At 41.1% G+C, this 27,590-nt stretch overlaps 1 protein-coding gene across 2 annotated transcripts; it reads left to right on the top strand.

Moving 5' to 3' along the window:
* Positions 1–417: 417 nt before the first annotated feature.
* On the top strand, positions 418–27,590 carry efcc1 (EF-hand and coiled-coil domain containing 1). Of its 2 annotated transcripts, XM_020052426.3 has the most exons (9): positions 419–1,312; positions 1,529–2,010; positions 13,855–14,003; positions 15,544–15,606; positions 19,336–19,402; positions 19,745–19,952; positions 21,942–22,031; positions 22,626–22,764; positions 26,532–27,588. In XM_020052426.3, the coding sequence occupies exons 1-9, from the start codon at positions 611–613 to the stop codon at positions 26,654–26,656; spliced, it is 2,025 nt and encodes a 674-aa protein (XP_019907985.3). In that variant the 5' UTR covers positions 419–610; the 3' UTR covers positions 26,657–27,588. The 2 variants fall into 2 exon arrangements, with proteins under 2 accessions (XP_019907989.3, XP_019907985.3); XM_020052430.3 differs by lacking the exon at positions 15,544–15,606 and having other exon boundaries at positions 418–1,312; positions 26,532–27,590.

The following is a 27,590-nucleotide window of genomic DNA, read 5'->3' on the forward strand; positions in this document are numbered from 1 at the left end:
ATTCAAACAATTGCCTCACTTGCGGACTCAAACAATGAAGTCGTATTGACATCTGTCGGTTGCCCAGACAGACAACAGTTCTAACAGCTAACCAACTGGTCTAATTTAGACTAATTGACAAAACAAAGGAAACTGCAGCTGACTAGTTTTGACCTGTTGTTTCGGATAGATCAATGCAAAGACGTTTGTAAATAGAACAATAGTTATATTCCATCTTGATTCGTTCTTTTATTGCCCTTTTTAGCGTGCTTTGTGGTTTTTTTTTTGTCATTTTTGTTATTGAGCCAAACCCATATACAAAGTATAGTTTACCCAACTCTAAAAGTATTCGAACGTGGAAAAGCATTATGTACATTTCTTGACATAGGAAACCATCTCAAAGTTTACCCCGGTTTTTTGGGGAGGGGGGTACGAGCCAAGCCAAACCGCACTTCCAAGAAACGCCCCGTCTGCACGAAAGGAGCTCTGCAGAAACTTTCTACAGTCGTTGGAAACATTATAAGAACATGGACATAGGATGCTACAACATACAAATGTACTGATATAGGTTTCCTGCAAACGTTATTTCATTCTTTACAACAATGGATGGATTTTTACTGAGTTGAAGAGAATGGAGAAAATCACGGATAAAGCAGATAGTTGTGATCCGTACGGCAGACCCGCTCGCAGGACACAATGGATAGTAAGTACTCTTGCTTACCACTATGGACTGGACCGAGGAGTGGAGAACGAGATAATAGTTCTAGCGACTGGACTAGACCAGTACCTTCAGGAAATCTTTCACCATATGGACTGCACCGGAGATGGGAAAATACCCCTGGAGGACTTTAATATCCTGTGTGAGATTCTGGGGTTGAACGAAGACTCTGAGTCGGAAGAATGTTTTGGGGTTCTGGACAATTTGCCCAGTGAGTTTGCTTTCAGACAATTCCACGCTAAACTGTGCGGATATTTTAGCACCAAGGCTGGGAGCCATTACGAGAATGGGAGGTTACTGGTCGGGAAAGACAGCGAACATATAGAGACTCAGATTCGCCTGAGGAGCCCTCTGAGGCGGCGAGAGAAGTTGCTCTCTCCAGGGGCTGGTAATAAAGCGAGCTGGGAGTCATTGCCGACCTCCGAAATACATTCTCCGAGCTGTCGGCAGCTGGGCGCATCTTGCAGCCGGGAGTGTTACGAGGAGATCGTGGCTCTAGAGGAGGCAGAGGACCGCATCACTAAATTAGAGGATGAGAATGCAAGTCTGAGAGAACTGGTGGAGGACATGAGAGCGGCTCTACAGAGCAGTGATGCACGCGCCTTGGCTCTGCAGGTAATTTCGGGCATCGTATGGTTTGCCGTTATTAGGCCATAAAAGCTGATATCAAGTTGGCAGTCTCTGTCTCTCTTTCAATTTGTCTGTGTCATTCTGTCAGTCGGTCTGTCAGCCAGTCAGTCTGTCCCTCCCTCTCGCAGTCCAATAAACATGATTTTCCCTTTGTCTGCTGTCTGACTATTCACTAACCCTGGCCAACCACCGTTCTTCCAGGTTGGACTGTGGAAAAGTCACTCCAAACATAAACCAGAGAGCGGGTGCTTCATCTCCCATCAGAAACATGCTGTCCAGAGGACCCACAGCAGTAACCGCAGCTATGGGCCCAGTCAGCACCCCCGCCCCCTGAAGGCCAGCAGTACCACCAGCCAATGCTCTAGCCTGCGGAGCTTGCAGAGTTTCCTTCATGATATTGACCTGATTAGGAGCTCACAGGATGGGCAGATGGAAGAGGCCATGCTATTCCATCAAAAGCTGGAACAGGAACTGAGGTCGTCGAGGGAAGCAATGTTAGCTTTGGAGGCTTGTAACTGTGCACTGCGGGCTGAACAGGGGGACATGAGGAGGAAGGTGGAGGAGGCACGTCAGGCTCTGGTCAGCGGGCTGGGGAAGGTCAAGGAGTTGGAGGCCAAAGCTAGCAGAGTCCCTAAACTACAGAGACACGTCCAACAGCTGGAACAGGAGCTGCACTTCTACAGGTAGGATTAATACTATTACAGGTAGGAATAATACTGACTTTATTACAGGTAAATATATTACTGACTACTACAGGTAGGAATAATACTGACTATTAAAAGTAGGAATAATACAGACTTTATTATAGGCAAATACAATACTACTACAGGCAGGAATAATACTGACTATTAAAGTTGGGTATTATACTGACTTTATTACAGGTAAATATAATACTGGCTATTACAGGTAGGAATAAAACTGACTTTATTACAGGTAAATATAACAATGACTATTACAGGTAGGAATAAAACTGACTTCATTACAGGCAAATACAATACTGACTATTACAGGTAGGAATAATACTGACTTTATTACAGGTAAATATAACACTGACTATTACAGGTAGGAATAATACTGACTTTATTACAGGTAAATATAACACTGACTATTACAGGTAGGAATAATACTGACTATTACAGGTAGGAATAATTCTGACTATTACAGGTAAATATAACAATGACTATTACAGGTAGGAATAAAACTGACTTCATTACAGGCAAATACAATACTGACTATTACAGGTAGGAATAATACTGACTTTATTACAGGTAAATATAACACTGACTATTACAGGTAGGAATAAAACTGACTTTATTACAGGTAAATATAACAATGACTATTACAGGTAAGAATAATACTGACTTACAGGTAGGAATAATACTGACTTTATTACAGGCAAATATAACACTGACTATTACAGGTAGGAATAATACTGACTATTACAGGTAGGAATAAAACTGACTTCATTACAGGCAAATATAATACTGACTATTAAAGGTAGGAATAATACAGATTTTATTATAGGCAAATACAATACTACTACAGGCAGGAATAATACTAACTTTATTACAGGTAAATATAACACTGGCTATTACAGGTAGGAATAATACTGATAATTACAGGTAGGAATAATACTGACTTTATTACAGGTAAGAATAATACTGACTATTACAGGTAGGAATAATACTGACTTTATTACAGGTAAGAATAATACTGACTATTACAGGTAGGAATAATACTGACTTTATTACAGGTAAATATAACAATGTCTATTACAGGTAAGAGTAATACTGACTTACAGGTAGGAATAAAACTGACTTTATTACAGGTAAATATAACACTGACTATTACAGGTAGGAATGATACTGACTATTGCATGTGGGAACACTACTCTGTTATATATTGTAATAATATTGATTATTAGAGATAGAAATAATACTGACCTTATTAAAGGTATGGATAATACTACTACAGGGAGTAATAATACTGACTCTATTATAGGAAGGAATAATAGTTACTTGAAGGGATACATCCATTAACCAGTCACAGTCTAGAAGTGTACGTTTAATGCTTGTTATGTTTAGATTACAAAAGAACATCTGTTTATTTATACACAGGAAGTCACATTCAGTCAAAGCACGGCAGTAATCAGCCAATGGGCTTAAGGTAATGTGTTGTTTATTCTGGACTGCGATGTCTACAAAGTAGAGGACCACCGGAAGTTTCTTTGAAATCGAGTTTGTAAAATAATGAACAATAGACTATCAAATGCTGCGATAAATAATTGAATTACTCTCTCCCTTGACGACCGGGTACGTGATCATTATTTCACCACTATACGAAACGGCTGATTTCTAACAACACACTTATGCCCAAATCCAGAGCATGTCGGAGGTAAAACATCCTGATTGGACCATTTAATGTCATGAAATAATTTTTTGGATCCAGCAGAAGAATATAGAAGTATATCTGCATAATTTGTTTAAATCTCTGGTGGCATGTCTTGTATGATATGGATTTTTCGCATCTATAGCTTTTTAACAGTAGGTCTGGTACGCTGGGCCTTCCTGGTAGCTGTTCAACAGTATGTCTGGTACGCTGGGCCTTCCTGGTAGCTGTTCAACAGTATGTCTGGTACACTGGGCCTTCCTGGTAGCTGTTCAACAGTATTTCTGGTACACTGGGCCTTCCTGGTAGCTGTTCAACAGTATGTCTGGTACGCTGGGCCTTCCTGGTAGCTGTTCAACAGTATGTCTGGTACGCTGGGCCTTCCTGGTAGCTGTTCAACAGTATGTCTGGTACGCTGGGCCTTCCTGGTAGCTGTTCAACAGTATGTCTGGTACACTGGGACTTGCTGGTAGCTGTTCAACAGTATGTCTGGTACACTGGGCCTTCCTGGTAGCTGTTCAACAGTATGTCTGGTACGCTGGGCCATCCTGGTAGCTGTTCAACAGTATGTCTGGTATACTGGGCCTTCCTGGTAGCTGTTCAACAGTATTTCTGCTACACTGGGCCTTCCTGGTAGCTGTTCAACAGTATGTCTGGTACACTGGGGCTTCCTGGTAGCTGTTCAACAGTATGTCTGGTACACTGGGGCTTCCTGGTAGCTGTTCAACAGTATGTCTGGTACACTGGGGCTTCCTGGTAGCTGTTCAACAGTATGTCTGGTACACTGGGCCTTCCTGGTAGCTGTTCAACAGTATGTCTGGTACACTGGGGCTTCCTGGTAGCTGTTCAACAGTATGTCTGGTACACTGGGCCTTCCTGGTAGCTGTTCAACAGTATGTCTGGTACGCTGGGCCTTCCTGGTAGCTGTTCAACAGTAGTTCTCAGTCATGTAATTAGTGGAACTTTGATGTGGTCAGGTGTTCTCATACTAATGTGGTTTGTTTGGGTTGGTAGTGTATTTGGGGTGATTGTGTGTGTGTGTGTGTGTGTGTGTGTGCCAGCTACGTGTGTGGCAGACCAATACTGGGTAGAGACTGCTACAGCTGGCAACGGGTATTGAAGGAAGGCTCTGTTTTGAGTGCATAACAGAATTTTTCTGTCTGTTTATTAAAAGTCTCATCCTGTAATCAGAATCTACGTGTTGGCTTAATTTAGCTGATTCCTATAAGAACATTAGTAAATATTTACATTCTGGTGATGTCAAATTGAAGTCAAATGTAATGTCCAGTTAAAACTGATCTCCAGATGACCTTGCATCATAACTACTGAATAATATTTAAATGTGACTCAGTCCCCGGATACCTACAACAACACTGACTTTAATCTGGATACTGAAACATGCCAGCTTGTTTCTCAGGATATATACTTTATTACATAACAACAATCCAAAGTCCTGGAAGATCTCAGCTAGACACTGTATTCTATTGAACAGTGGTACTTTTCTTAAAATGACATTCAATCAATTAAATGTAATTTATTGAACATTATTCATAAAATTCTTATTAATATACTAAAACTCCAAACTGACGGTGAAGCACAATTGTTATAAAAAATCCCTACAAAAGCGGGAACCCAGGAAGAAACCTAGAATGGAGCCAGGCTCTAAGGGATAGTCCATCCTCTCCTGGCTGTGCCGGATCAGTAGACTTTTGTGTTGTAGGATTGGATGCTGTGGGAAGTCAGTGTTGACTCTGTTTTTAATGAAAGCCATCAAATTCTATAGATTGTGCTCTTAGTGAAACACACACACACACACTCTAAAGGGTGGTCTGTTTTCTGTTTCTGGTTGATTTTAACCCTTAAACTTTTGCAACATAAATAGCAAATGTTGCTATTCCACAACTCCAGCCTTTAAGGTTGAGTTATGAACTCTTTTCATGCCTGCTCCATTGATGCTCTTAATCCAAATCATTCATTGAGCACCACAATAGATTTGCTAGTCCAGATGGTTTAGGGGGAGGGGTTCCCATCAATCTCACAACACTTCTCTTTTGGAAGAATGGATTTGAAAACTCCTTCACATGTCTCCTAGCAACCATACTCCACAAGGGTCTATAGATGTTGTCATCACCCTTATCATCTCTGGGGGAGTGTAATTCATTCATTTTTCCAGAAGGGCATTCAGATGTGGCAGATAGGTTAGTATAAAGATTTGTACATAGTAAACATGTAAATATCAATAGACCTAGTAAACGTGCCAACAGCCACAACACACACAACAAGAGAAGTTGAGAAGTTGTAGGCAAGTAATGTAAGACATCAAAATCTATTTCTATAAAGAACACTGTTATATCAGTTAAACATAGGCTACATCCATTTTAATTTCAAAGCTGTACTGTTGCTGTAGGTAACAGCAGTAGCAGCAGTAGCCACTGTGCATATTGCCCTGCAGGTCTCAGTGCCAGGTCAATGGGCAGCTCTGCCATCTGAGGACTGTGTTCTATAAGCCAAGCCTTTGAGAGGTCCAATCTCTTAGAAAGAGTCTTGCCTTTGGATATTATTGCTACTGTTCATTCAGCATTGGCACCCTCTTCAAGGGCATATGCCACTAACGTCATGTCTTTGTGTGGTTAGGGTCAGTGTGGTCCGGGTTATTGTGGTCAGAGTCAGTGGTTAGGGTCAATGGTTAGGGTCAGTGGTTCGGGTCCAGCTGTGATTTTATCACTTGAAAGGAAGGGCTTCCATTAGCCTTGAAACGCATGATTCCAATTTCTATTCAGAATGTGCATGCTTTACATTTAGACAGACTGACAGATACTGAGGGCTTCATGAAGCCAGAGAGACTCAGTCAATAAATCACATTTATTTATAAAGCCTTTTTTTACAACAGCAGTTGTCACAAAGAGCTTTTACAAAACACCCGGCCTTAAACTCCAAGGAGCAAACAACAGTAGTGTTGAATTTCAGTGGCTAGGAAAATCTCCTTAAGAAGGCCGAAATTTAGGAAGAAACCTAGAGAGGAACCAGGCTCAGAGGGGTGACCAGTCCTCTTTGGCTGTGCCGGGTGAACATATTAAAAGTACAAATTTTAATGATTAATAAATGCATGTGGGCTGAGTCCAGAGTCTATTAAAACCTAGTCCAGGTTGAAGCATGACCAGATGAACAAGGACAGAGACAACACGGGGGGGGAGATGTCAGCACAGTGGCAGCTGAAATCATCAGGTATCGTCTTGATCTGCAACACAACCAGGAGAACTTTGGACAGGGAAAGCAACGAGTCTTTAAAGCCTGGTACTCAGGTGTGGGCCAAGACCTCAAGTCTTCCTAAGTTTAAAACGGCAGGAGACAGGGAACATTTTGAAAATGCATTCTTTAGATCTACAAGGATTTATAGTGGAGAAGGAAAACTGGCAGACTGGCAGATACTAAGGGCTTGATGAAGCCAAAGAGACTGACAGATACTGAGCCTCAGGGAACCCAGAGCCCTGAGTATTTGCCACCAATTGAAGAAAATGTATTTCCATCAATTAAAGATAAACATCTCCTCCCACTAGTTCACAGCAGAGCTCTACAGTGAAAAACATTCTCCTCCCACTGGTTCACATCGGAGCTCTACAGTGAAAAATCTTCTTCTCCCACTGGTTCACAACAGAGCTCTACAGTGAAAAATCTTCTCCTCCCACTGGTTCACATCAGAGCTCTACAGTGAAAAACATTCTGCCACTGGTTCACAGCAGAGATCTACAGGGAAATGTATGTTTTGTGCTTTTAAATGGACTATCATTTTCATCATATCATATTCATCCTCTACCTACTGAACTACTTCAATTTCATACCAGTTGAATTACATAGAAAAAAACATGGTATTTAGTTTCAACCTCAGATGTTGCGTGTTGGGAAGTTAGAGGGTAGGGAAGAGAGGGCATAGGCTTCAGTGGGAACATATACAGTCTCACTACATCCCCAGCCAACAGGACCCTGTAGTTTAGGGCTGTTGTCAGTTTAACCAGACAGGCACATAAACCCTCCAATAGAGCAGCAAAGGCCTGACTCTGGTAAAGAAGAGGAGGGTGAGGGGAAATGAGAATAGAGATTGAGAGAGGGAGGAGAGTGGAGGGGGAGAAAGGGGGAGGAGAACAGAGGGGGAGACGAAAATGTACCATCTGGAGGAAGAAGCAAACACTCATCTGTTTGTTCACGAAGCAAGGGACATGTTTTTCAAGATCGTTTATCTTGCCTTTTTACATCTTTTGTCCCCTAGATCCACCCCTTCATCTGTCTGTAAGGGGCCTGAGAGGGTGTCAGAAGGATCCCTACAAACCACCCTTTAGCAGTTTGTTGTGGCTCAGGTGGATTTTTATGTCTTTGGTCTGAGGTGGGGCAGCACAATTAATCGAAATATAATCATTTGCAAACATTTGCAGTATCAAAATCACCAACTTGCCAACTAGCTCAGCGTTTCTCAAACTCAGATCCTTGGACTCGATGGTAAAAAAAACCTTTTGCAATAAAGTAGCAGTCAGTAATAGAAGGAAGAAAAAGTCAGAGAAAAAGTGTCTAGATAGTATACTGTTCAGATAACAGAGTCTAGATAGCAGTGATTAGATAGCGGTATCTAGATAACAGTGATTAGATAGCAGTATCTAGGTAACAGTGATTAGATAGCGGTATCTAGGTAACAGTGATTAGATAGCGGTATCTAGGTAACAGTGATTAGATAGCAGTATCTAGATAACAGTGTATACATTACAGTGTTCAGATAAGGGTGTCTAGACAACAGATTCAGACAATTAAAACATAAAGTACTTGATTAAATGACTCCACTAGGTTAAATAAAATATTCCAGATGATGTTGCAGCTTGCCTATGATCCAACTCTTGAGAATCTTAATCTGACTCCTCCTTCTCGGTCCTCCCATCACTGCCTAGCTTTAAACACATAGTCACAACCCTATGTGATCTATTCTGTCCATCAGCCTCCAGCTTAATACAAAGCTGACACACCGTTTCTTCTCCTGTCTCATCCTACACTGTTAATCAGACCAACCCAGTACCTACACCAAACCCTATTCATCAACCTAATACCTACAGACCATGGACATATAACCTATATATCAGCACAGTACCCTATACATCAGGACCTAGAGACCACAGATATAGAACCCTATACATCAGTACCTAGAGAACATGGATATAGAACCCTATACATCAGGACCTAGAGACCATTGACATAGAACCCTAAAGATCAGAACCTAGAGACCACAGATATAGAACCCTATACATCAGTACCTAGAGAACACGGATATAGAACCCTAAACATCAGGACCTAGAGACCATTGACATAGAACCCTAAACATCAGAACCTAGAGACCACAGATATAGAACCCTTTACATCAGTACCTAGAGAACACGGATATAGAACCCTAAACATCAGGAACTAGAGACCACAGATATAGAACCCTATACATCAGTACCTAGAGACCATATATATAGAACCCTAAACATCAGGACCTAGAGACCACAGATATAGAACCCTAAACATCAGGGCCTAGAGACCATTGATATAGAACCCTAAACATCAGGACCTAGAGACCACTGACATAGAACCCTAAACATCAGAACCTAGACCACAGATATAGAACCCTAAACATCAGGACATAGAGACCATTGATATAGAACCCTATACATCAGTACCTAGAGACCACAGATATAGAACCCTATACATCAGGACCTAGAGACCACAGATATAGAACCCTATACATCATGACCTAGAGACCACAGATATAGAACCCTATACATCAGTACCTAGAGACCATAGATATAGAACCCTATACATCAGGACCTAGAGACCACAGATATAGAACTCTATACATCATGACCTAGAGACCACAGATATAGAACCCTATACATCAGTACCTAGAGAACATGGATATAGAACCCTATACATCAGGACCTAGAGACCATATATATAGAACCCTAAACATCAGGACCTAGAGACCACAGATATAGAACCCTAAACATCAGGGCCTAGAGACCATTGATATAGAACCCTAAACATCAGGACCTAGAGACCACTGACATAGAACCCTAAACATCAGAACCTATAGACCACAGATATAGAACCCTAAACATCAGGACCTAGAGACCATTGATATAGAACCCTATACATCAGGACCTAGAGACCACAGATATAGAACCCTATACATCAGGACCTAGAGACCACAGATATAGAACCCTATACATCAGTACCTAGAGACCATAGATATAGAACCCTATACATCATGACCTAGAGACCACAGATATAGAACCCTATACATCAGTACCTAGAGACCATAGATATAGAACCCTATACATCAGGACCTAGAGACCACAGATATAGAACTCTATACATCATGACCTAGAGACCACAGATATAGAACCCTATACATCAGTACCTAGAGAACATGGATATAGAACCCTATACATCAGGACCTAGAGACCACAGATATAGAACTCTATACATCATGACCTAGAGACCCAGATATAGAACCCTATACATCAGTACCTAGAGAACATGGATATAGAACCTATACATCAGGACCTAGAGACCATTGACATAGAACCCTAAACATCAGAACCTAGAGACCACAAATATAGAACCCTATACATCAGTACCTAGAGAACACGGATATAGAACCCTAAACATCAGGACCTAGGGACCACAGATATAGAACCCTATACATCAGTACCTAGAGACCACAGATGTAGAACCCTAAACATCAGGACCTAGAGACCACAGATATAGAACCCTAAACATCAGGACCTAGAGACCATTGATATAGAACCCTATACATCAGGGCCTAGAGACCATTGATATAGAACCCTAAACATCAGGACCTAGAGACCATTGACATAGAACCCTAAACATCAGAACCTAGAGACCACAGATATATACCCTATACATCAGTACCTAGAGACCATTGATGTAGAACCCTAAACATCAGGACCTAGAGACCACAGATATAGAACCCTATACATCAGTACCTATAGACCACGGATATAGAACCCTAAACATCAGGACCTAGAGACCACAGATATAGAACCCTATACATCAGTACCTATAGACCACAGATAGAGAACCCTATACATCAGTACCTAGAGACCACGTATATAGAACCCTATACATCATGACCTAGAGACCCAGATATAGAACCCTATACATCAGGACCTAGAGTCCATTGATATAGTTCCATAAAACTACAGTAGTAATAACTTCTTTAAATTTCAATCTCTAATTCACTCATACTTAAAGTAGTGGAGTAGGAATTGCTGTTCATTTTCAACTTCTCTTGAATCAGAGTGTTTACAAAATCTCTCTCCTCTGACCACCCATGTTTTTTTTGTGCTGTTCTCTGTCTTTCTGTTTATCTGTCTCTCTGTGAGTCTGTCTCACTGTGTGTCTGTCCTTCTGTTTGTCCAATCCCCATCCCAGCTCTGTCTATCTCTCTGGCCCCAGCATAGCTGTGTCTGTCCATTAAAGAGTCATCAGTCACACTGAGCCTCTCTGGTACCACTTCATTCCGGAGTCACCATGTTTCCATGGTGACCAGTCATGCTCTGTGTGCTCCTGGTTTCTTCACAGACACACATACAGACACACACATACAGACACACAGACCCGCCCCCCCTACACACACACATACAGACACACACAGAGACACACATACAGACACACACAGACACACACATGCAGATGCACAGAAAGACAGACACACATGCAGACACACACATACAGACACACAGACCCGCCCCCCCTACACACACATACAGAGACACACATACATACACACACACACACACACGTACACACACATACAGACACACACGAGACACACATACAGACACACACAGAGACACACATACAGACACACACACACGGAGACACACATACATACACACACATACATACATACACACACACACACAGAGACACACATACAGACACACAGACCCGCCCCCCCTACACACACACATACAGACACACACAGAGACACACATACAGACACACACAGAGACACACATACATACACACACATACATACATACACACACACACAGAGACACACATACAGACACACAGACCCGCCCCCCCTACACACACACATACAGACACACACAGAGACACACACATACAGACACACACAGAGACACACACATACAGACACACACAGAGACACACATACATACACACACATACATACATACACCCACACACAGAGACACACATACAGACACACAGACCCGCCCCCCCTACACACACACATACAGACACACAAACACAAGCCGAGACACATACTCATAGCCATAGAAACACTGTCACACACAGAGACACAGACACGCACAAATACACACACAGACAATGACACATAACCCCACACAACATCAATGTACACCTCACAATTCAAACGCATCTTCAACCCATTTTATGGTGGCCTGGAAAGCATTTGCAGATTATCTAGCAGGATCTTAGTTCATAGAGACATTTTTGGTCTTAAATTATTCAGTTTTTAGTGTTTCAGATTTTTTTTGCTGTCTCTTTCTGGGCTAAAATGGAATTGAACTGGGCATCCGAGGTAGTGTTCAGAAGTACATGATACATTTGGGTTTCCAAAATGGGAAGGCCACAGTGTTTTGATATAGGTCTCTAAACGTTCTCCCGAAAAATTGTTTCCGACAGGATCCGGCTCAAATTAACCACTGGACTGGACTGGTTTTGACTGGGCTGGCTACATTACATATCTGACTAGACTGGTTCTAACTGGGCTGGTTCTGACTGTGCTGGCTGGGCTAAGCCTGGAATGGCGTGGTTCTGACTGGGCTCACTTGCATGGTTCCAAGATGTAGCATAGCAAAGCTGTTGAGAAAAGTCTTTCTTTGATTTTGTTCCTGGCAAGACACAGAAATATATGGCAGGACATTGTCATCTGGAAACGCTTACTGTGATTCTCTCAGGCCCCCTATCGGATATCCTCAGACACTGGACTCCAGACAGATAGACAGACAGTTAGACAGAGAGAGAGAGAGAGAGAGAGCGAGAGAGAGAGAACAGTTGAATAATGGCAGAATGATTGATCTGGTGGTGAGCTGCAGTGGAAATATGTTCCAAATAATAAATTTAGAAATTGGGTTTGAAAGGAAAACGAATAAATGGCTGAAGATGGAGAAGTTGCTTATTTGATAGATTAATGCAAAGCCTTCAGTTTGGTTTGACCATTATGCTATGCTGTCATTGAGTTCTACTGGTTTTAGGTTTGATCCAGATCATCAAATGTATCATATTTTAACTCTCCACACCTTCCTTAGTCAAACTGTTTTAGCTGACCCAGTTTCTAAAACACTTTAAAGATGCAAAGCCTGCTTCCAATTATATTACTCCACCCAGATCTGCTAGCTAGCGCCGTCATCGCCCCTATTAAATTATTACGATGCATGTAGAAGTGAATTACTATGCCCCCTCCCCTGTTTCCAAATACTCTCTCAGTCCCCTCCCTGTTACAGTATACCCTCTCAGTCCCCTCCCTGTTACAGTATACCCTCTCAGTCCCCTCCCTGTTACAGTATACCCTCTCAGTCCCCTCCCTGTTACAGTATAACCTCTCAGTCCCCTCCCTGTTACAGTATACCCTCTCAGTCCCCTCCCTGTTACAGTATAACCTCTCAGTCCCCTCCCTGTTACAGTATACCCTATCAGTCCCCTCCCCTGTTACAGTATACCCTATCAGTCCCCTCCCTGTTACAGTATAACCTCTCAGTCCCCTCCCTGTTACAGTATACCCTCTCAGTCCCCTCCCTGTTACAGTATACCCTATCAGTCCCCTCCCTGTTACAGTATACCCTATCAGTCCCCTCCCTGTTACAGTATACCCTATCAGTCCCCTCCCCTGTTACAGTATACCCTATCAGTCCCCTCCCTGTTACAGTATACCCTCTCAGTCCCCTCCCTGTTACAGTATACCCACTCAGTCCCCTCCCTGCTACAGTATACCCTCTTAGTCCCCTCCCCTGTTACAGTATACCCTCTCAGAATACTATAACATAACCTAACCCTATGTTTTTCACCTTTGTACTGGCCTATAAGTATTTCTCGCTCTACTTCAGGTCAGAGGTATGTAAACTACAGTTCCCAGAGTGCACCAGAACAGAGCAGCAGATTGGTGGTTCCAGCAAACCAGTACAAAGGTGTGGCCTAAACAACCAGCAGGACCGCCGATCCCCAACTGGCCACTCTGAGATCACCCCAGATACTGGTAAACACTAATGGCTGTAGTGTGTGGATTTCTGATGTTCCCATTTTTCACATGTAAGCGTTGGTGTGTATTATAATGCGTTATTGTGTTGTCCAGGTGTGTAGTATTTTATGTTGTTGTTTTGTCCAGGTGTGTGTATTAATATGGTGTAGGTGTGTTTTCCAGGTATGTTATTCATGTCAGTAGATGGCCTGTGTATTACAGTTTTTCTCAATCGCTTTGGCAAATTTTTTGAAACAGTCTTAACCTTATCTAAACTGTTAGGTACAATCGTCACAACTGTTTCATGGGACATCACAACACTATGGCTTGTCTGCAAAATGTAGTAACTCACCCAAAACAATGTAGTAACTCACCCAAAACATTTGTAGTAACTCACCCCAAACACTTGTAGTAACTCACCCCAAACAATTCATGCTTCAAAACCTAGTTATTGTGTCAGTAAATTGGCCAGTGCCACCAAAATATATATATATTTTTTTCTCATTGTGTGAGCTGTACTGGTCAAAAGCCATACTGGTTTTTTCACCATGGCAGTCAACCTTGCAGTCTACTTTTTTGTCTTGCTGAATGCTGGTGTGTGTCACACTGAGCTTTTTAGATACCAGTTTCAACAGAGGTAGAAGTTTATGGGAAAAGTGAATACTGTACAATACAGTCGTACACAGAAAAGGCATATGCACATTTGTATGTACAGTCAATTTAGCAATGTGTTACATGTAAACTGAAAATTCACTTTTGCATATACATTTTTTACATATTTATTACTTACAAAATCAAAAATAGAGAGCTGAAAATTTGCCACAGAATGACATCCATGAAAACTAAAAAACTGCATCAATGAAAAATCCAGTAGTTCTGTAAAAAACAATGAATGAATTGTACCTTCTCACTGTACGTAACACTACAAGTTCCCATCTTCTTGGTGGACATCCTGTCACTCTGGGAATACATTTTCATCAACATCACATCTGATGTTTTCCCTTGTGATGCACCGAGGGATAAATCTCCTTGAGATTCCTATTTCCTTACTATGTCACCTGGCAGGTAATTTGCCAATATAGCAGATATCACAGACTTTCCATGTAATAGACATTTATGGAATATACATGTACATCTGACAGATTTTGATAATTGAATTGATCATTTTGCATGAGATGGCTCAAACGATGAAAGAAAGTTTAGAAGTTGTGAAGAGTATGACAATTTCACTGAGAATCAACTCTTCAGTTTGGATTAGCAAGCCATGTGCATGTAGGTATTGTGCCTACTGTAGACAATTGTGCTTATTCTTTTGCACACATGTGCCAAGACACTTGCAATTTGCTTAAATGAATGAGAAATTCTAATCTGGTGTGAGCAAGAAACTAATTGTTCAGAGATTTGAACTTATTTTTTTGAAAAAATTATTCTCATTCAAGACATAAGATTAATAAAAACTGTAATATTATGTTGTGTTATGTTGTTTCAGGGTGTTGTTCAGGTCAGTAGAAGGCCAGTGTGTATCAATTTTGTATTGATTTTGTGTTGTGTTGTCTAGGTGTGTTATTTAGGTCAGTAGAAGGCCAGGCAGCATCAGACGAGGAGGAGGAGAAATGGACAGGTGCGAAACCATGTGTAAACAGATTTTACTCTATAAATGCAAGCAGAAACGTGTGTATCAATGTGTTTTACTGTGTATTACACTGCTAAAAAAAATTAAGGGAACACTTAAATCACTCATCAGGTCTCGATGAAGGAAATGTATTAAAGATCAAAATCTTTATTGTACATTGTGTAATTAGTTGAGAACAAAATGACATAACAACGTTCAATGGAAATCAAAATCACCAACCGTTTGTGGGCTGATTCAAACTCACACCGAAAATCTAAGTAAACAATTGAAATCAGAGGCTGTTCCAGCTGGCATGAATTTTATCACAGCAACTCATAATGTGACTCAGTGGTGTGTATGGCCCCCACGTGCCTGTATGCACTCCAGAGAACATCTGGGCATGCTCCTGGTGAGATGGTGGATGGTGTCCTAGGGGTTCTCCTCCCAGACCTGGATCAAGGCATCAGTGAGCTCCTGGACTGTCTGTGGCGCTACTTGGTGGCATCGGATGCATCGATACATAATGTCCCAGAGGTTCTCAATTGGATTCAGGCCTGGGGAATGTGAGAGCCAATCAATGGAATCAATGCCTTCTTCATTCAGGAACTGCCTACATACTCTGGCCACATGAGGCCGGGCATTGTCCTGCACCAGGAGGAACCCAGGGCCGACTGCACCAGCGTAAGGTCTGACGATGGGTCTGGGGATTTCAGCAGTCAGGGTACCATTGGCTCAACACAGTATCACAGGATTTCATGACATCTACACAAATACTTTATTACAAAATCATGACATGCACACATAAAAGGCATTTTTTTCTTGTACAGGACACAATTTTCTAGTGAATGTAACAGGCAGTTTATTTTGTGTACAGGACACAATTTCTAGTGAATGTAACAGGCAGTTTATTTTGTGTACAGGACACAATTTTCTAGTGAACGTAAAAGGCGGTTTATTTTGTGTACAGGACACAGTTTTCTTAATGATTCATGTCATATACGGATCTAGTTTTTATGTACAGTACAGGCCAAAAGTTTGGACACACTGTAACGATGGTGGCGGTAGTGGAGGAACCAGGTGCAGGCGAAATGAACTCGATGTAGGTTTTAATGAAAAAACAAACACGAGCATGCAAAAACAAACTTAAAGTAAACAAAGGGGCTGAATCCTTTAAACAGCACAAAACGGAAACCACTCACCAGTTACGTGTTCATACAGACAGTGACAACAATGATCGACAAATCTGGGGAGCAGAGAGGAAACATTTAAACACATACTAACGAGATGATTGGGACCTGGTGTGAATAGTTGAAGACATGTGACACGAAGACAAGTCCGGGATGTGTTTGTGGAGTGATGGGAACTGGAGGTGTACCGGACGGTGGCACTGATCCTCACCGCACCGTGACACACACCTTCAATGCATTTTCTTTATTTTCATGACTATTTACATTGTAGATTCTCACTGAAGGCATCAAAACAATAAATGAACACGTTTGGAATTATGTACTAAAAAGTGTGAAATAACTGAAAACATGTCTTATATTTTAGATTCCTCAAAGTAGCCACCCTTTGCTTTTTTGATAGTGCTGCAAACCCTTGGTGTTCTCTCAATGAGCTTCATGGGGTAGTCACCTGAAATGGTTTTCACTTCACAGATGTGCCTTGTCAGGGTTAATTAGTGGCATTTTTTCATTGAATGTGTCCCCAAGAACAGTCGCAAAAACCATCAAGCGCTACAACGAAACTGGCTCACATGAGGACCGCCCCAGGAAAGGAAGACCAAGAGTCACCTCTGCTGCTGAGGATAAATTAATCTGATTCACCAGCCTCAGAAATCGCAGGTTAACAGCAGCTCAGATTAGAGACCAGCTGAATGCCACACAGAGTTCTAGCAGCAGACACATCTCTAGAACAACTGTTAAGAGGAGACTGCACGAATCAGGCCTTCATGGTCAAGTAGCTGCTAGGAAACCACTGCTAAGGAGAGGCAACAAGCAGAAGAGATTTGTTTGGCCTCCACAGTCACCGTACCTGAACCCAATCGAGATGGTTTGGGGTGAGCTGGACCGCAGAGTGAAGGCAAAAGGGCCAACAAGTGTTAAGCATCTCTGGGAACTCCTTCAAGACTGTTGGAAAACCATTTCAAGTGACTACCTCTTGAAGCTCATCAAGAGAATGTCAAGAGTGAAAAGCAGTAATCAGAGCAAAGGGTGGCTACTTTGAAGAATATAAGACATGTTTTCAGTTACATAATTCCACGTGTTCATTCATAGTTTTGATCCCTTCAGTGAGAATCTACAATGTAAATAGTCATGAAAATAAAGGAAACGCATTGAATGAGAAGGTGTGTACTGTATATTACGTGACTTTCTTCATAATTTCTCTCTGTAACAGCTTCAGTTTTTTGTGTGTTTTACACAAACGTCTTATTATGTATTTAATACAATGCCTCGGCTGTTGATTTACGGTTTGCACAAAAACAGCAAGATATTTATTTGGAACGTATTTGATCTGGGATGGGAATATATTTCAGGCTGGCATTTTCAGTCTCACTACAGACTACTTGTGAGGTAACAGAAGAATTAACAAACATTTATTTTGCACTGACTCCTGCATGTAAACTGTTTAATGTACACGAAAAGTGGTTGCCTTTGGTACGAGGTTGCCATAGGAAGAAAATCGTGTCCCACACATGAAAACACTTTTACGTGTGCATGTCATGATTTTTTTAATGAGAAATTTGGGTAATGTCACAAAAATCCATGATATTGTGTTGCTTTGCTAGCATGAAGAGGTCTTTGCGACCCTCCAAGGATATGCCTTCCCAGACCATCACTGACCCACCACCAAACCAGTCATGCTGGATGATGTTGCAGGCAGCATAACGTTCACCATGGTGTTTCTAGACTCTTTCACTCTTTCACGTTTGTCACATGTGCTCAGTATGAACCTGCTGTCATCTGTGAAGAGAATGGAGTGCCAATGACAGACCTGCCAATTCTAATGTTCGCTGGCAGATGCCAATCGAGCTACACGGTGCTGGGCTGTGAGCACTGGTAGTTTGGTCAGAAACAAATATCAAAACCTATATACCATAACATAACCTAACCATAACCTCAATAACCTATAACCCATATACCATAACATAACCTAACCCTAACCTCAATAACCTAACCCATATAACATAACCTAACCCTAACTCAATAGACTAACCTATATACCATAACTTAACCTAACCCAAACCTAAATAACCTAACCTATATACCATAACATAACCTAACCCTAACCTCAAACATCTAACCTATATACCATAACATAACCCTAACCTAAATAACCTAACCTATATACAATAACATAACCTAACCCTAAATAACCTAACCTATATACCATGTATGTTTTAATGGAAAACAAGGACATTTCTAAGTGAACCCAAACTTTTGAACGGTAGTGTTTGTATAACTTTGTCACTCTTGTTTCATTGTGTATTACTATGTTACTCTTCATATTACTGTTTCTGTGTGAATTACATTTTTGATACTTTGAGTATTTAAGTATTTATTTTATTGTGTTTTTATGTCTATAACTATGTTACTATGCATAAAACTGTTATTTTGCATGTTACTGTGTTACTTTGTGTAATACAGTATTTTTGTATGTTTTATTGTGTTGTATGTATAACTGGTCTATTCTGTGTAATACTGTGATACTATGTGTATTATTGTGTGTTCTGGACAGGGGAACAACAAAGACAGGTGGTTGAGGTCAAGAGGATACTTACCAGACTGTCCTGCTGTGGAGACAGGTACATACTACAAACACCTAACCTAACCCTAATAAGCTAACCTATATACCTTAACATAACCTAACCTAACTCTAATAAGCTAACCTATATACCTTAACATAACCTAACCTAACTCTAATAAGCTAACCTATATACCTTAACATAACCTAAACCTAACCTCAAACACATAACCTATATACCATAACATAACCAAACCCTAACCTCAATAGGTTAACCTATATACCTTAACATAATTTAACCCTAACCTCAATAACCTAACACATGTTATACAATTCTCAACTAACATTTCTCCTCCCAATACTTAAGCTGTGATCTCTAACATGTCTCTTTCCTGTTCTTCAGGTGTGATGACAAAGCTGTGAAAACTCTGCTATCCCACTTTGGAGGTTCCAGAAGGAGCGAGGAGAGCAGGAGAGGTGGAGGAGAGGAGGAGAGGAGTGAGGAAAGGAGGAGTGCTGTGATAGAGCTAATTGAGGAGGTGACAAGGCTGAATAAACAGCTGGAGCAGAAGGAAAACCAGGCACGACAGGCACAGCTTAACATGGACCAGGTACACTGCCACACCCATTTAACATGGACCAGGTACACTGCCACACCCATTTAACATGGACCAGGTACACTGCCACACCCATTTAACATGGACCAGGTACACTGCCACACCCATTTAACATGGACCAGGTACACTGCCACACCCATTTAACATGGACCAGGTACACTGCCACACCCATTTAACATGGACCAGGTACACTGCCACACCCATTTAACATGGACCAGGTACACTGCCACACCCATTTAACATGGACCAGGTACACTGCCACACCCATTTAACATGGACCAGGTACACTGCCACACCCATTTAACATGGACCAGGTACACTGCCACACCCATTTAACATGGACCAGGTACACTGCCACACCCATTTAACATGGACCAGGTACACTGCCACACCCATTTAACATGGACCAGGTACACTGCCACACCCATTTAACATGGACCAGGTACACTGCCACACCTTCGTAACATGCCAATACATGGGCAGGCAAAACACAGTTTACTAGTTACAACTCCCAGTACATTCTGTCATTATTCTGGTATTGTTGTTTCTGTCATTAATATTGTAAAATTAGATTAAAGAAGAGTGCCGGGATTTAAACAGCTTGCTGGAGGTTGTTATAAAAACCTGGGCTTCAAATATGAGCCAACCACAGAGCATGTCTAGCCCTGAGCTCAGCTCCCAGCCTCACCATTAAACTAAGCCAGAAATAGGCAGCAGTAGAAAGCCACGCCCCCCTGACTGAAGCCTCCATCTGGTTCTCAGCATGTTGACCGCAGTAACACTTTAAACACTCCACAAAGCTTCCCAACACAGACTGGAATTCGCCTGACCCATTAGAGCACTGAGGTGGTGCTGAATGTATCCTGCTGGTTACAGTCAGGTGGCATTATTACTACCAGGATAATTTCAGATTGGGTAGAATGAGATGTTCTTTGGGTTGAGCTCATGTGTTGTGAGATCTGGTCCCCACTCACAGGAGGATAAAATAAAACCAGTCTGAAGTGACAGCCTTGTTGCTGACATGTTCTGACTGACTATAATGATTATATGAAATCATTATTGTTAACACTGAAACAGTAATAATGACTGCATTGATATAACTCAGCAAAGAAAATTGATGGGCTTTACAACTGATTTTCAACCAGAAATACATATTTTCCACATCTTGTGCTAATAAGGGTGTAGAGGTAAGACATCATACTGGCTTAATTCTGTTGTCCTGACTTCAAATCTATTTTCATTCAAGGCAAACCTTACAATTCACCCTGGAAATTCTGCACAGTCAATCAATCAATTACATTTTGTTTATAAACCCCTTTTTACATCTGCCTTTGCCTCAAAGTGCTTATAATTATACCCAGTGCGAAACCTCAAATAGCAATAAGATGTGGCTCACAATAGGAGCAGGAATCTCAGGGGTGACCAGTCTCTTCTGGCTGTGCCAGGTGAACATTATGAGAGTGCATGACTTTTGTCAGCCACAGCAATGTTTTTGCATTTTAGATGATTAGCAGGTCAATACATGCATGTGGGTTGTGACAACAGGAATCATCAAACAGCAACTAGATCTGCAACACAACTAGGAGGATTTGGACAAATAGAGCTAAGATTTTTTCAGGCCAGGTAGTCCTGAGGTGTGGTCCAAGGACTCAACAGGGATTCAACAGGACACCCAACGTTTTTAAGAAAGTGTTCCTTGGATGCAAAGGGTACATCAGCATATAATTCATACAGAGTCAAGTCCACTGTGACATAAATGAATGCACTTTTTACATCAGTCGTTGTCAAATACAAGTTTAGAGTCAGGTTGGAAAATCAGTTCTCCCGCAGCAACTGGTCTTCTGTCTGGAAAGGCAACCTAATACTGATGTATAACCAGCAGTGCTAAACAAACAGATTTGACTAACAAAGGCCCCTCAATCATCAGACAACTTTACCATGCAATTTTCATTCTGACATGATGTAAAAAAATTTTTGTTTCAGATGAAGGACTCTCTGGTCCAGGAGTTACAACAGAAAGTGGAGGAGGCAGAGCTGCTCCAGACAGAACTACACATGCTGGAGACTGAGAGAGTATGTAAAGGACATAATATAGTGCTCTCTGTTTGTTAGATATGTCATACAGCGGCTCTCAAAAGTATTCACCCCTGTGGACTTTTCCGTATTTCATTAAGACATGAAATCAAAATGGATTTAGTTAGGTGTTTTTGACACCGATCAACACAAAAAAAGGCCATGATGTCAAAGTGAATTTTTTTTATATTCTATAATCTGAAAGAGGAATCTTCACCTGGGCTTTGCCTCAAGTTTGAGGTATTGTGTGCTCTGGATCAGGTTTTCTTCAAGGATCTCTCTGTATATTGCTTTTTTTCATCCTTTTCAATCCTGACCAGTCTTCCAGTCCCTGCTGCAGATAGGCATCCCCATAGCATAAAGCTCCTAATTAAATCCATTTAGATTTGATGCTGTAACAAAATAAAATGTGGCGTGATAAAGGGGGGTGAATTGTTTTGAAAGCCACTATTTGTGGGCTGGGGAGGAAGTGCTGCTACAGACCAAACTACAGATGTTAGAGACAGAAGGGGCTCTGCTTTATGGTCAGAATATAATATGTATGTATTTAATAATGGACTGTTTGAATATGACATGGTTGGGTTTATCCTCTAGGTGTGTTTGTCCCTGGTGGAGGAGAAGCTAGTGAATGTTCTACAGCTCATTCAGCAACTCAGAGATCTGAATGTGTCCCGGCGCTCCCTGGGGAAAATCTTACTGAATACACTGGAGTCCTGCAGCGATCCACATCATGGTGAGTAGCAGCAGAGTACTGTTAGCCTAGACCAATAACACATCCCTCTGCTGTTAGCGTAGACCAATAACACATCCCTCTGCTGTTAGCCTAGAACAATAACACATCCCTCTATTGTTAGCCTAAAACAATAACACATCCCTCTATTGTTAGCCTATAACAATAACACATCCCTCTGCTGTTAGCCTAGACCAATAACACATCCCTCTGCTGTCAGCGTAGACCAATAACACATCCCTCTATTGTTAGCCTAGACCAATAACACATCCCTCTGCTGTCAGCGTAGACCAATAACACATCCCTCTGCTGTTAGCGTAGACCAATAACACATCCCTCTGCTGTCAGCATAGACCAATAACACATCCCTCTGCTGTTAGTCTAGACTAATAACAAGTGTCGTGGGTAACGCATTACAGTAGTCAGACTACTTTAAAGGTAACGAGTAACATAACGCATTGTTTAAGTAATCTAGTGATTTACTAGTACTAGTAATTTTTCCAACTAAATTACGCGTTACTCAATTTCCATCAGTGCAACTTAATTAGCTTTACGTAGCATACATTTTCCCTAGTAGCAAGTGGCAACAAAGGATGCAAAGACAGCAGCATCAGCTCTTCCAGATAAAGGACATGATACATACAGGTGCTGGTCATAGAATTAGAATATTATCAAAATGTTGATTTATTTCAGTAATTCCATTAAAAAAGTGAAACTTGTATAATTTATACATTCATTCCACACAGACTGATATATTTCAAGTGTTTATTTCTTTTAATTTTCAATCAATCAATCAAATTTATTTATAAAGCCCTTTTTACAACAGCAGTTGTCACAAAGTGCTTTACAGAGACACCCGGCCTTAAACCCCAAGGAGCAAACAACAGTAGTGTTGAATTTCAGTGGCTAGGAAAAACTCCCTAAGAAGGTCGAATTTTAGGAAGAAACCTAGAGAGGACCCAGGCTCAGATGGTTGACGAGTCCTCTTCTGGCTGTGCCGGGTGAGATATTAAGAGTCCAATTGGAATAATAAATACATTTCTCTGGGCTAAATCCAGAGTCTATTTGATTTTAGACTAGGTCAGAAGTATGACCAGGTGGACAAGGACAGGGACAGCAACGCGCCCCCCAAACCAGGTAATCCGCAGGTGTGGACCAAAACACCTGCAAAGGCCTTTAAATGGTCTCTCAGTCTAGTTCTGTAGGAAACACAATCATGGGGAAGACAGCTGACTTGACAGCTGTCCAAAAGACGAACATTTACACCTTGCACAAGGAGGGCAAGACACAAAAGTTTTGATGATTATTACTGACAACTAATGAAAACCCAAAATTCATTATCTCATAATTTAGAATATTGTAAAAAGGTTCAATATTGAAAACACCTGGTGCCACACGCTAATAGGTTAATTAACCCAAAACACCTGCAAAGGCTTATAAATGGTCTCTCAGTCTAGTTCTGTAGGAAACACAATCATGGGGAAGACTGCAAGACATGGGTTTCAGCTGTCGCATTCCTTGTGTCAAGCCACTCTTGAACAAGACAGCATCAGAAGCGTCTCGCCTGGGCTAAAGACAAAAAGGACTGGACTGCTGCTGAGATATGTTCTCTGATGAAAGTCAATTTTGCATTTCCTTTGCAAATCAAGGTCCCAGAGTCTGGAGGAAGAGAGGAGAGGCACAGAATCCACGTTTATTGAAGTCCAGTGTAAAGTTTCCACAGTCAGTGATGGTTTGAGGTGCCATGTTATCTGCTGGTGTTGGTCCACTGTGTTTTCTGAGGTCCAAGGTCAACGCAGCCGTCTACCAGGAAGTTTTAGAGCACTTCATGCTTCCTGCTGCTGACCAACTTTATGGAGATGCAGATTTCATTTTCCAACAGGACTTGGCACCTGCACACAGTGTCAAAGCTACCAGTACCTGGTTTAAGGACCATGGTATTCCTGTTCTTAATTAGCCAGCAAACTCGCCTGACCATAACCCTATAGAAAATCTATGGGGTATTTTGAAGAGGAAGATGCGATACGCCAGACCCAACAATGCAGAAGAGCTGAAGGCCACTATCAGTGCAACCTGGGCTCTCATAACACCTGAGCAGTGACACAGACTGATCGACTCCATGCCACGCCGCATTGCTGCAGTAATTCAGGCAAAAGGAGCCCCAGCTAAGTATTGAGTGCTGTACATGCTCATACTTTTCATGTCCATATTTTTCAGTTGGCAAACATTTCTAAAAAATGAGTTTTTTGTATTGGTCTTAAGTAATATTCAAATTTTCAGAGATACTGAATTTGGGATTTTCATTAGTTGTCAGTTATAATCATCACAATTAAAATAAATAAACATTTGAAATACATTAGTCTATGTGTAATGAATGAATATAATATACAAGTTTCACTTTTTGAATGGAATTACTGAAATAAATCAACTTTTTGATGATATTCTAATGACCAGCACCTGTATACCAAAGCCACTTGTACATCTCCCATTCATTTCAAAACGATATGTGGCGTCGACTAGGAATTTGTGCAGCGGAAGGCTGAGCTCAGGTGAACTTGGGGATTCAGGCTTGCGAAGCAGTTTACGATTTTGACTCCATTGTTATTACCCTCGCATTAACCAGTCACCGCGGTTGCTGTTATGTTTTGCTGGGATTGAGAACTTGCCTGATGGACAAACAAATATCGATCAGAAATCATCCTCTGTTGGACAACCAAAGTTGATCCCAAAACATCCTCTATTATTTCCAGGCAAACAATTGTTTAATCCAAATAAACATGTAGCTGCCACTTCAGAGCTATATTGACACCAAATGATTAAGGAGGGCAGAGTACGCTTTCATTTCGTTAATAAACTTTATGTAGCCAACATTGTATTTGTATATATGAGGTGTTAAAAGTGGTTTAATAGTGGTCGTTTAATAGGCATAGAACATTTTTATTATGTCAACTATAGTTTATAGTAAATAAAAATCTAAATACATGTTCTGTTTCTAAACGTGAGTTTCCCTAATTATTTCAAAACAGATTTAATAATTATTCACCTCTGAATAAAGCCAAGAAACATTAATGGATTATGCACATTGTTTCAAATAGATTTCAAATTGCAGTTTTATTTTTGAGAAGGTATCAGTGTACAATGCTACAGTTGTTATTTTTGTATAATGGCTCTATCTAGTATTGAAGTATAATAAGCTTGGCCTGAAAATGTGGAGGAACTTGCAATACAATATAATTGATTGATTTAAGAGATTCTTGATTAAATATCAGCCTTTTGGGCATAAGTTACCAACACATGAATATAGAATCAAAGGACTTATCGTAAAGTAACTAAGTAACGTAACATCTTACTTTCTACAGCAAGTAACAAGGTAACGTAACTAGTTTGGGAACTGTAACTAGTAACTGTAATAAGTTACTTTGAAATGTTCCCCAACACAGCTAATAACACACACATGTTAACAGGAATCACTGATAGAATGTACAGGCTACAAACTATCAAAACATGTTATTTGATTAAATTGTTTTTAGGCCTATAAAACTGTTGTCATAAATGATTTAATCTTTTGGAGTCTCTCTAAAGCGCAATAAAGCTTATTCTCCCCACCCCTTCCACCAGGCAAAGCCTCTTAACCCCATGTAATCCATATTATATTCTCTCTCTATCTGACTCTCATTCTATCAGGCAAGACACTCTTCTCCATCTGTACAATTCTAAATCTCTTTAACTATATAGCCATATTCTCTTTTCTTTCTCTCTCTCTCTACCAGGCAAAGTCCACATTTTGGAGGTGTTGAATGCTCTGTATCAGGAGCTAGCAGTCTGTGAGGTCATGACCACCAGCGGACCTCCGGGAGGAACACCGTCCCTCAACCCTCTCCTAATCTCATGTTGAGCCAGCCTGCCCCCTACTGGCCAGTTGATACCTTAGCAGACTGGCTGCTGCATGAGGGAGGCCATGACAGCAGGGCTTAACACCCCTGTTTCAGAAGAGATACTCTCCTATAGGTTTTAACACCAAGTTAGATAGGGGTATATCTACAGTGTGGAATCATATGAATGTATATTTCATTGTATGTTTCAAGTTAAATATGCCTAGATTTGACACCAGTAACAAAGAGGGCAACTCTGGTTTGCTTACAGCCACTCCAGAGGAGCCTCAAGATGTGACTGTCAGCTAGTGGGTTCTCACCCTGAAGGTGGACTGTCTGTCAAAGCCTCATCTGCTCTGGTGCTCCTGGTCTGTTAATATTACCTGTTTTATCCTTTCATTCTGTCTTAAGTATAACAGTATTGTCAGTAGAACCATAACATAGTGAATACATAGAAGCTGAGTCTATATTGTTTTCTGGAGTTAAGAACTGTCAGCACAGTAAGTCCACGTAGTTGACCTATTCTGTTGGATAATATGGATTATAAAATATTATTAACCACATGTAATTAAAATATAAAACCATTCTAAAGTGCCCTTGAATGGTTTGAAGGTCAGTGATGAAGAGGTCAGGTCAGACCAGAAATACAAATGACCAGAAATATATATCTTAACTAAAAATGTAATCCAGTGCAGCTTATCAGTGGAGAATTTGAGTAAATAATGGAAACAAAACAGCATTAAAAGAAACTGAAAGACTCCAAAGCTGTTATTTATTCAGAAACAACCAAAACGTAAGACTTACCAAAATAAAAGTGTGGAACATCATTAAAACAGAAAGCACTGGTGAGCACAGTAATGGTTACCAGCCTGCTAGGACCATGAACCCATCCAGCTGATGACCGAAGGACCACTGTCTGACATATGAAGAATCAGGAGTAGGCATGGATGTCAGGCC

Source organism: Esox lucius, chromosome 2, assembly GCF_011004845.1.
Source record: "Esox lucius isolate fEsoLuc1 chromosome 2, fEsoLuc1.pri, whole genome shotgun sequence".
In the NCBI taxonomy this organism is placed as follows: Eukaryota; Metazoa; Chordata; class Actinopteri; order Esociformes; family Esocidae; genus Esox; species Esox lucius.

Excerpts from the sequence above, each read along its gene's own strand:
- efcc1 (XM_020052426.3), top strand. The coding sequence starts at position 611 with ATGGAGAAAATCACGGATAAAGCAGATAGTTGTGATCCGTACGGCAGA. Across the intron at positions 19,403-19,744 it reads CTGTCCTGCTGTGGAGACAG|GTGTGATGACAAAGCTGTGA; the intron begins GTACATACTACA and ends CCTGTTCTTCAG. Across the intron at positions 22,765-26,531 it reads CTGCAGCGATCCACATCATG|GCAAAGTCCACATTTTGGAG; the intron begins GTGAGTAGCAGC and ends TCTCTCTACCAG.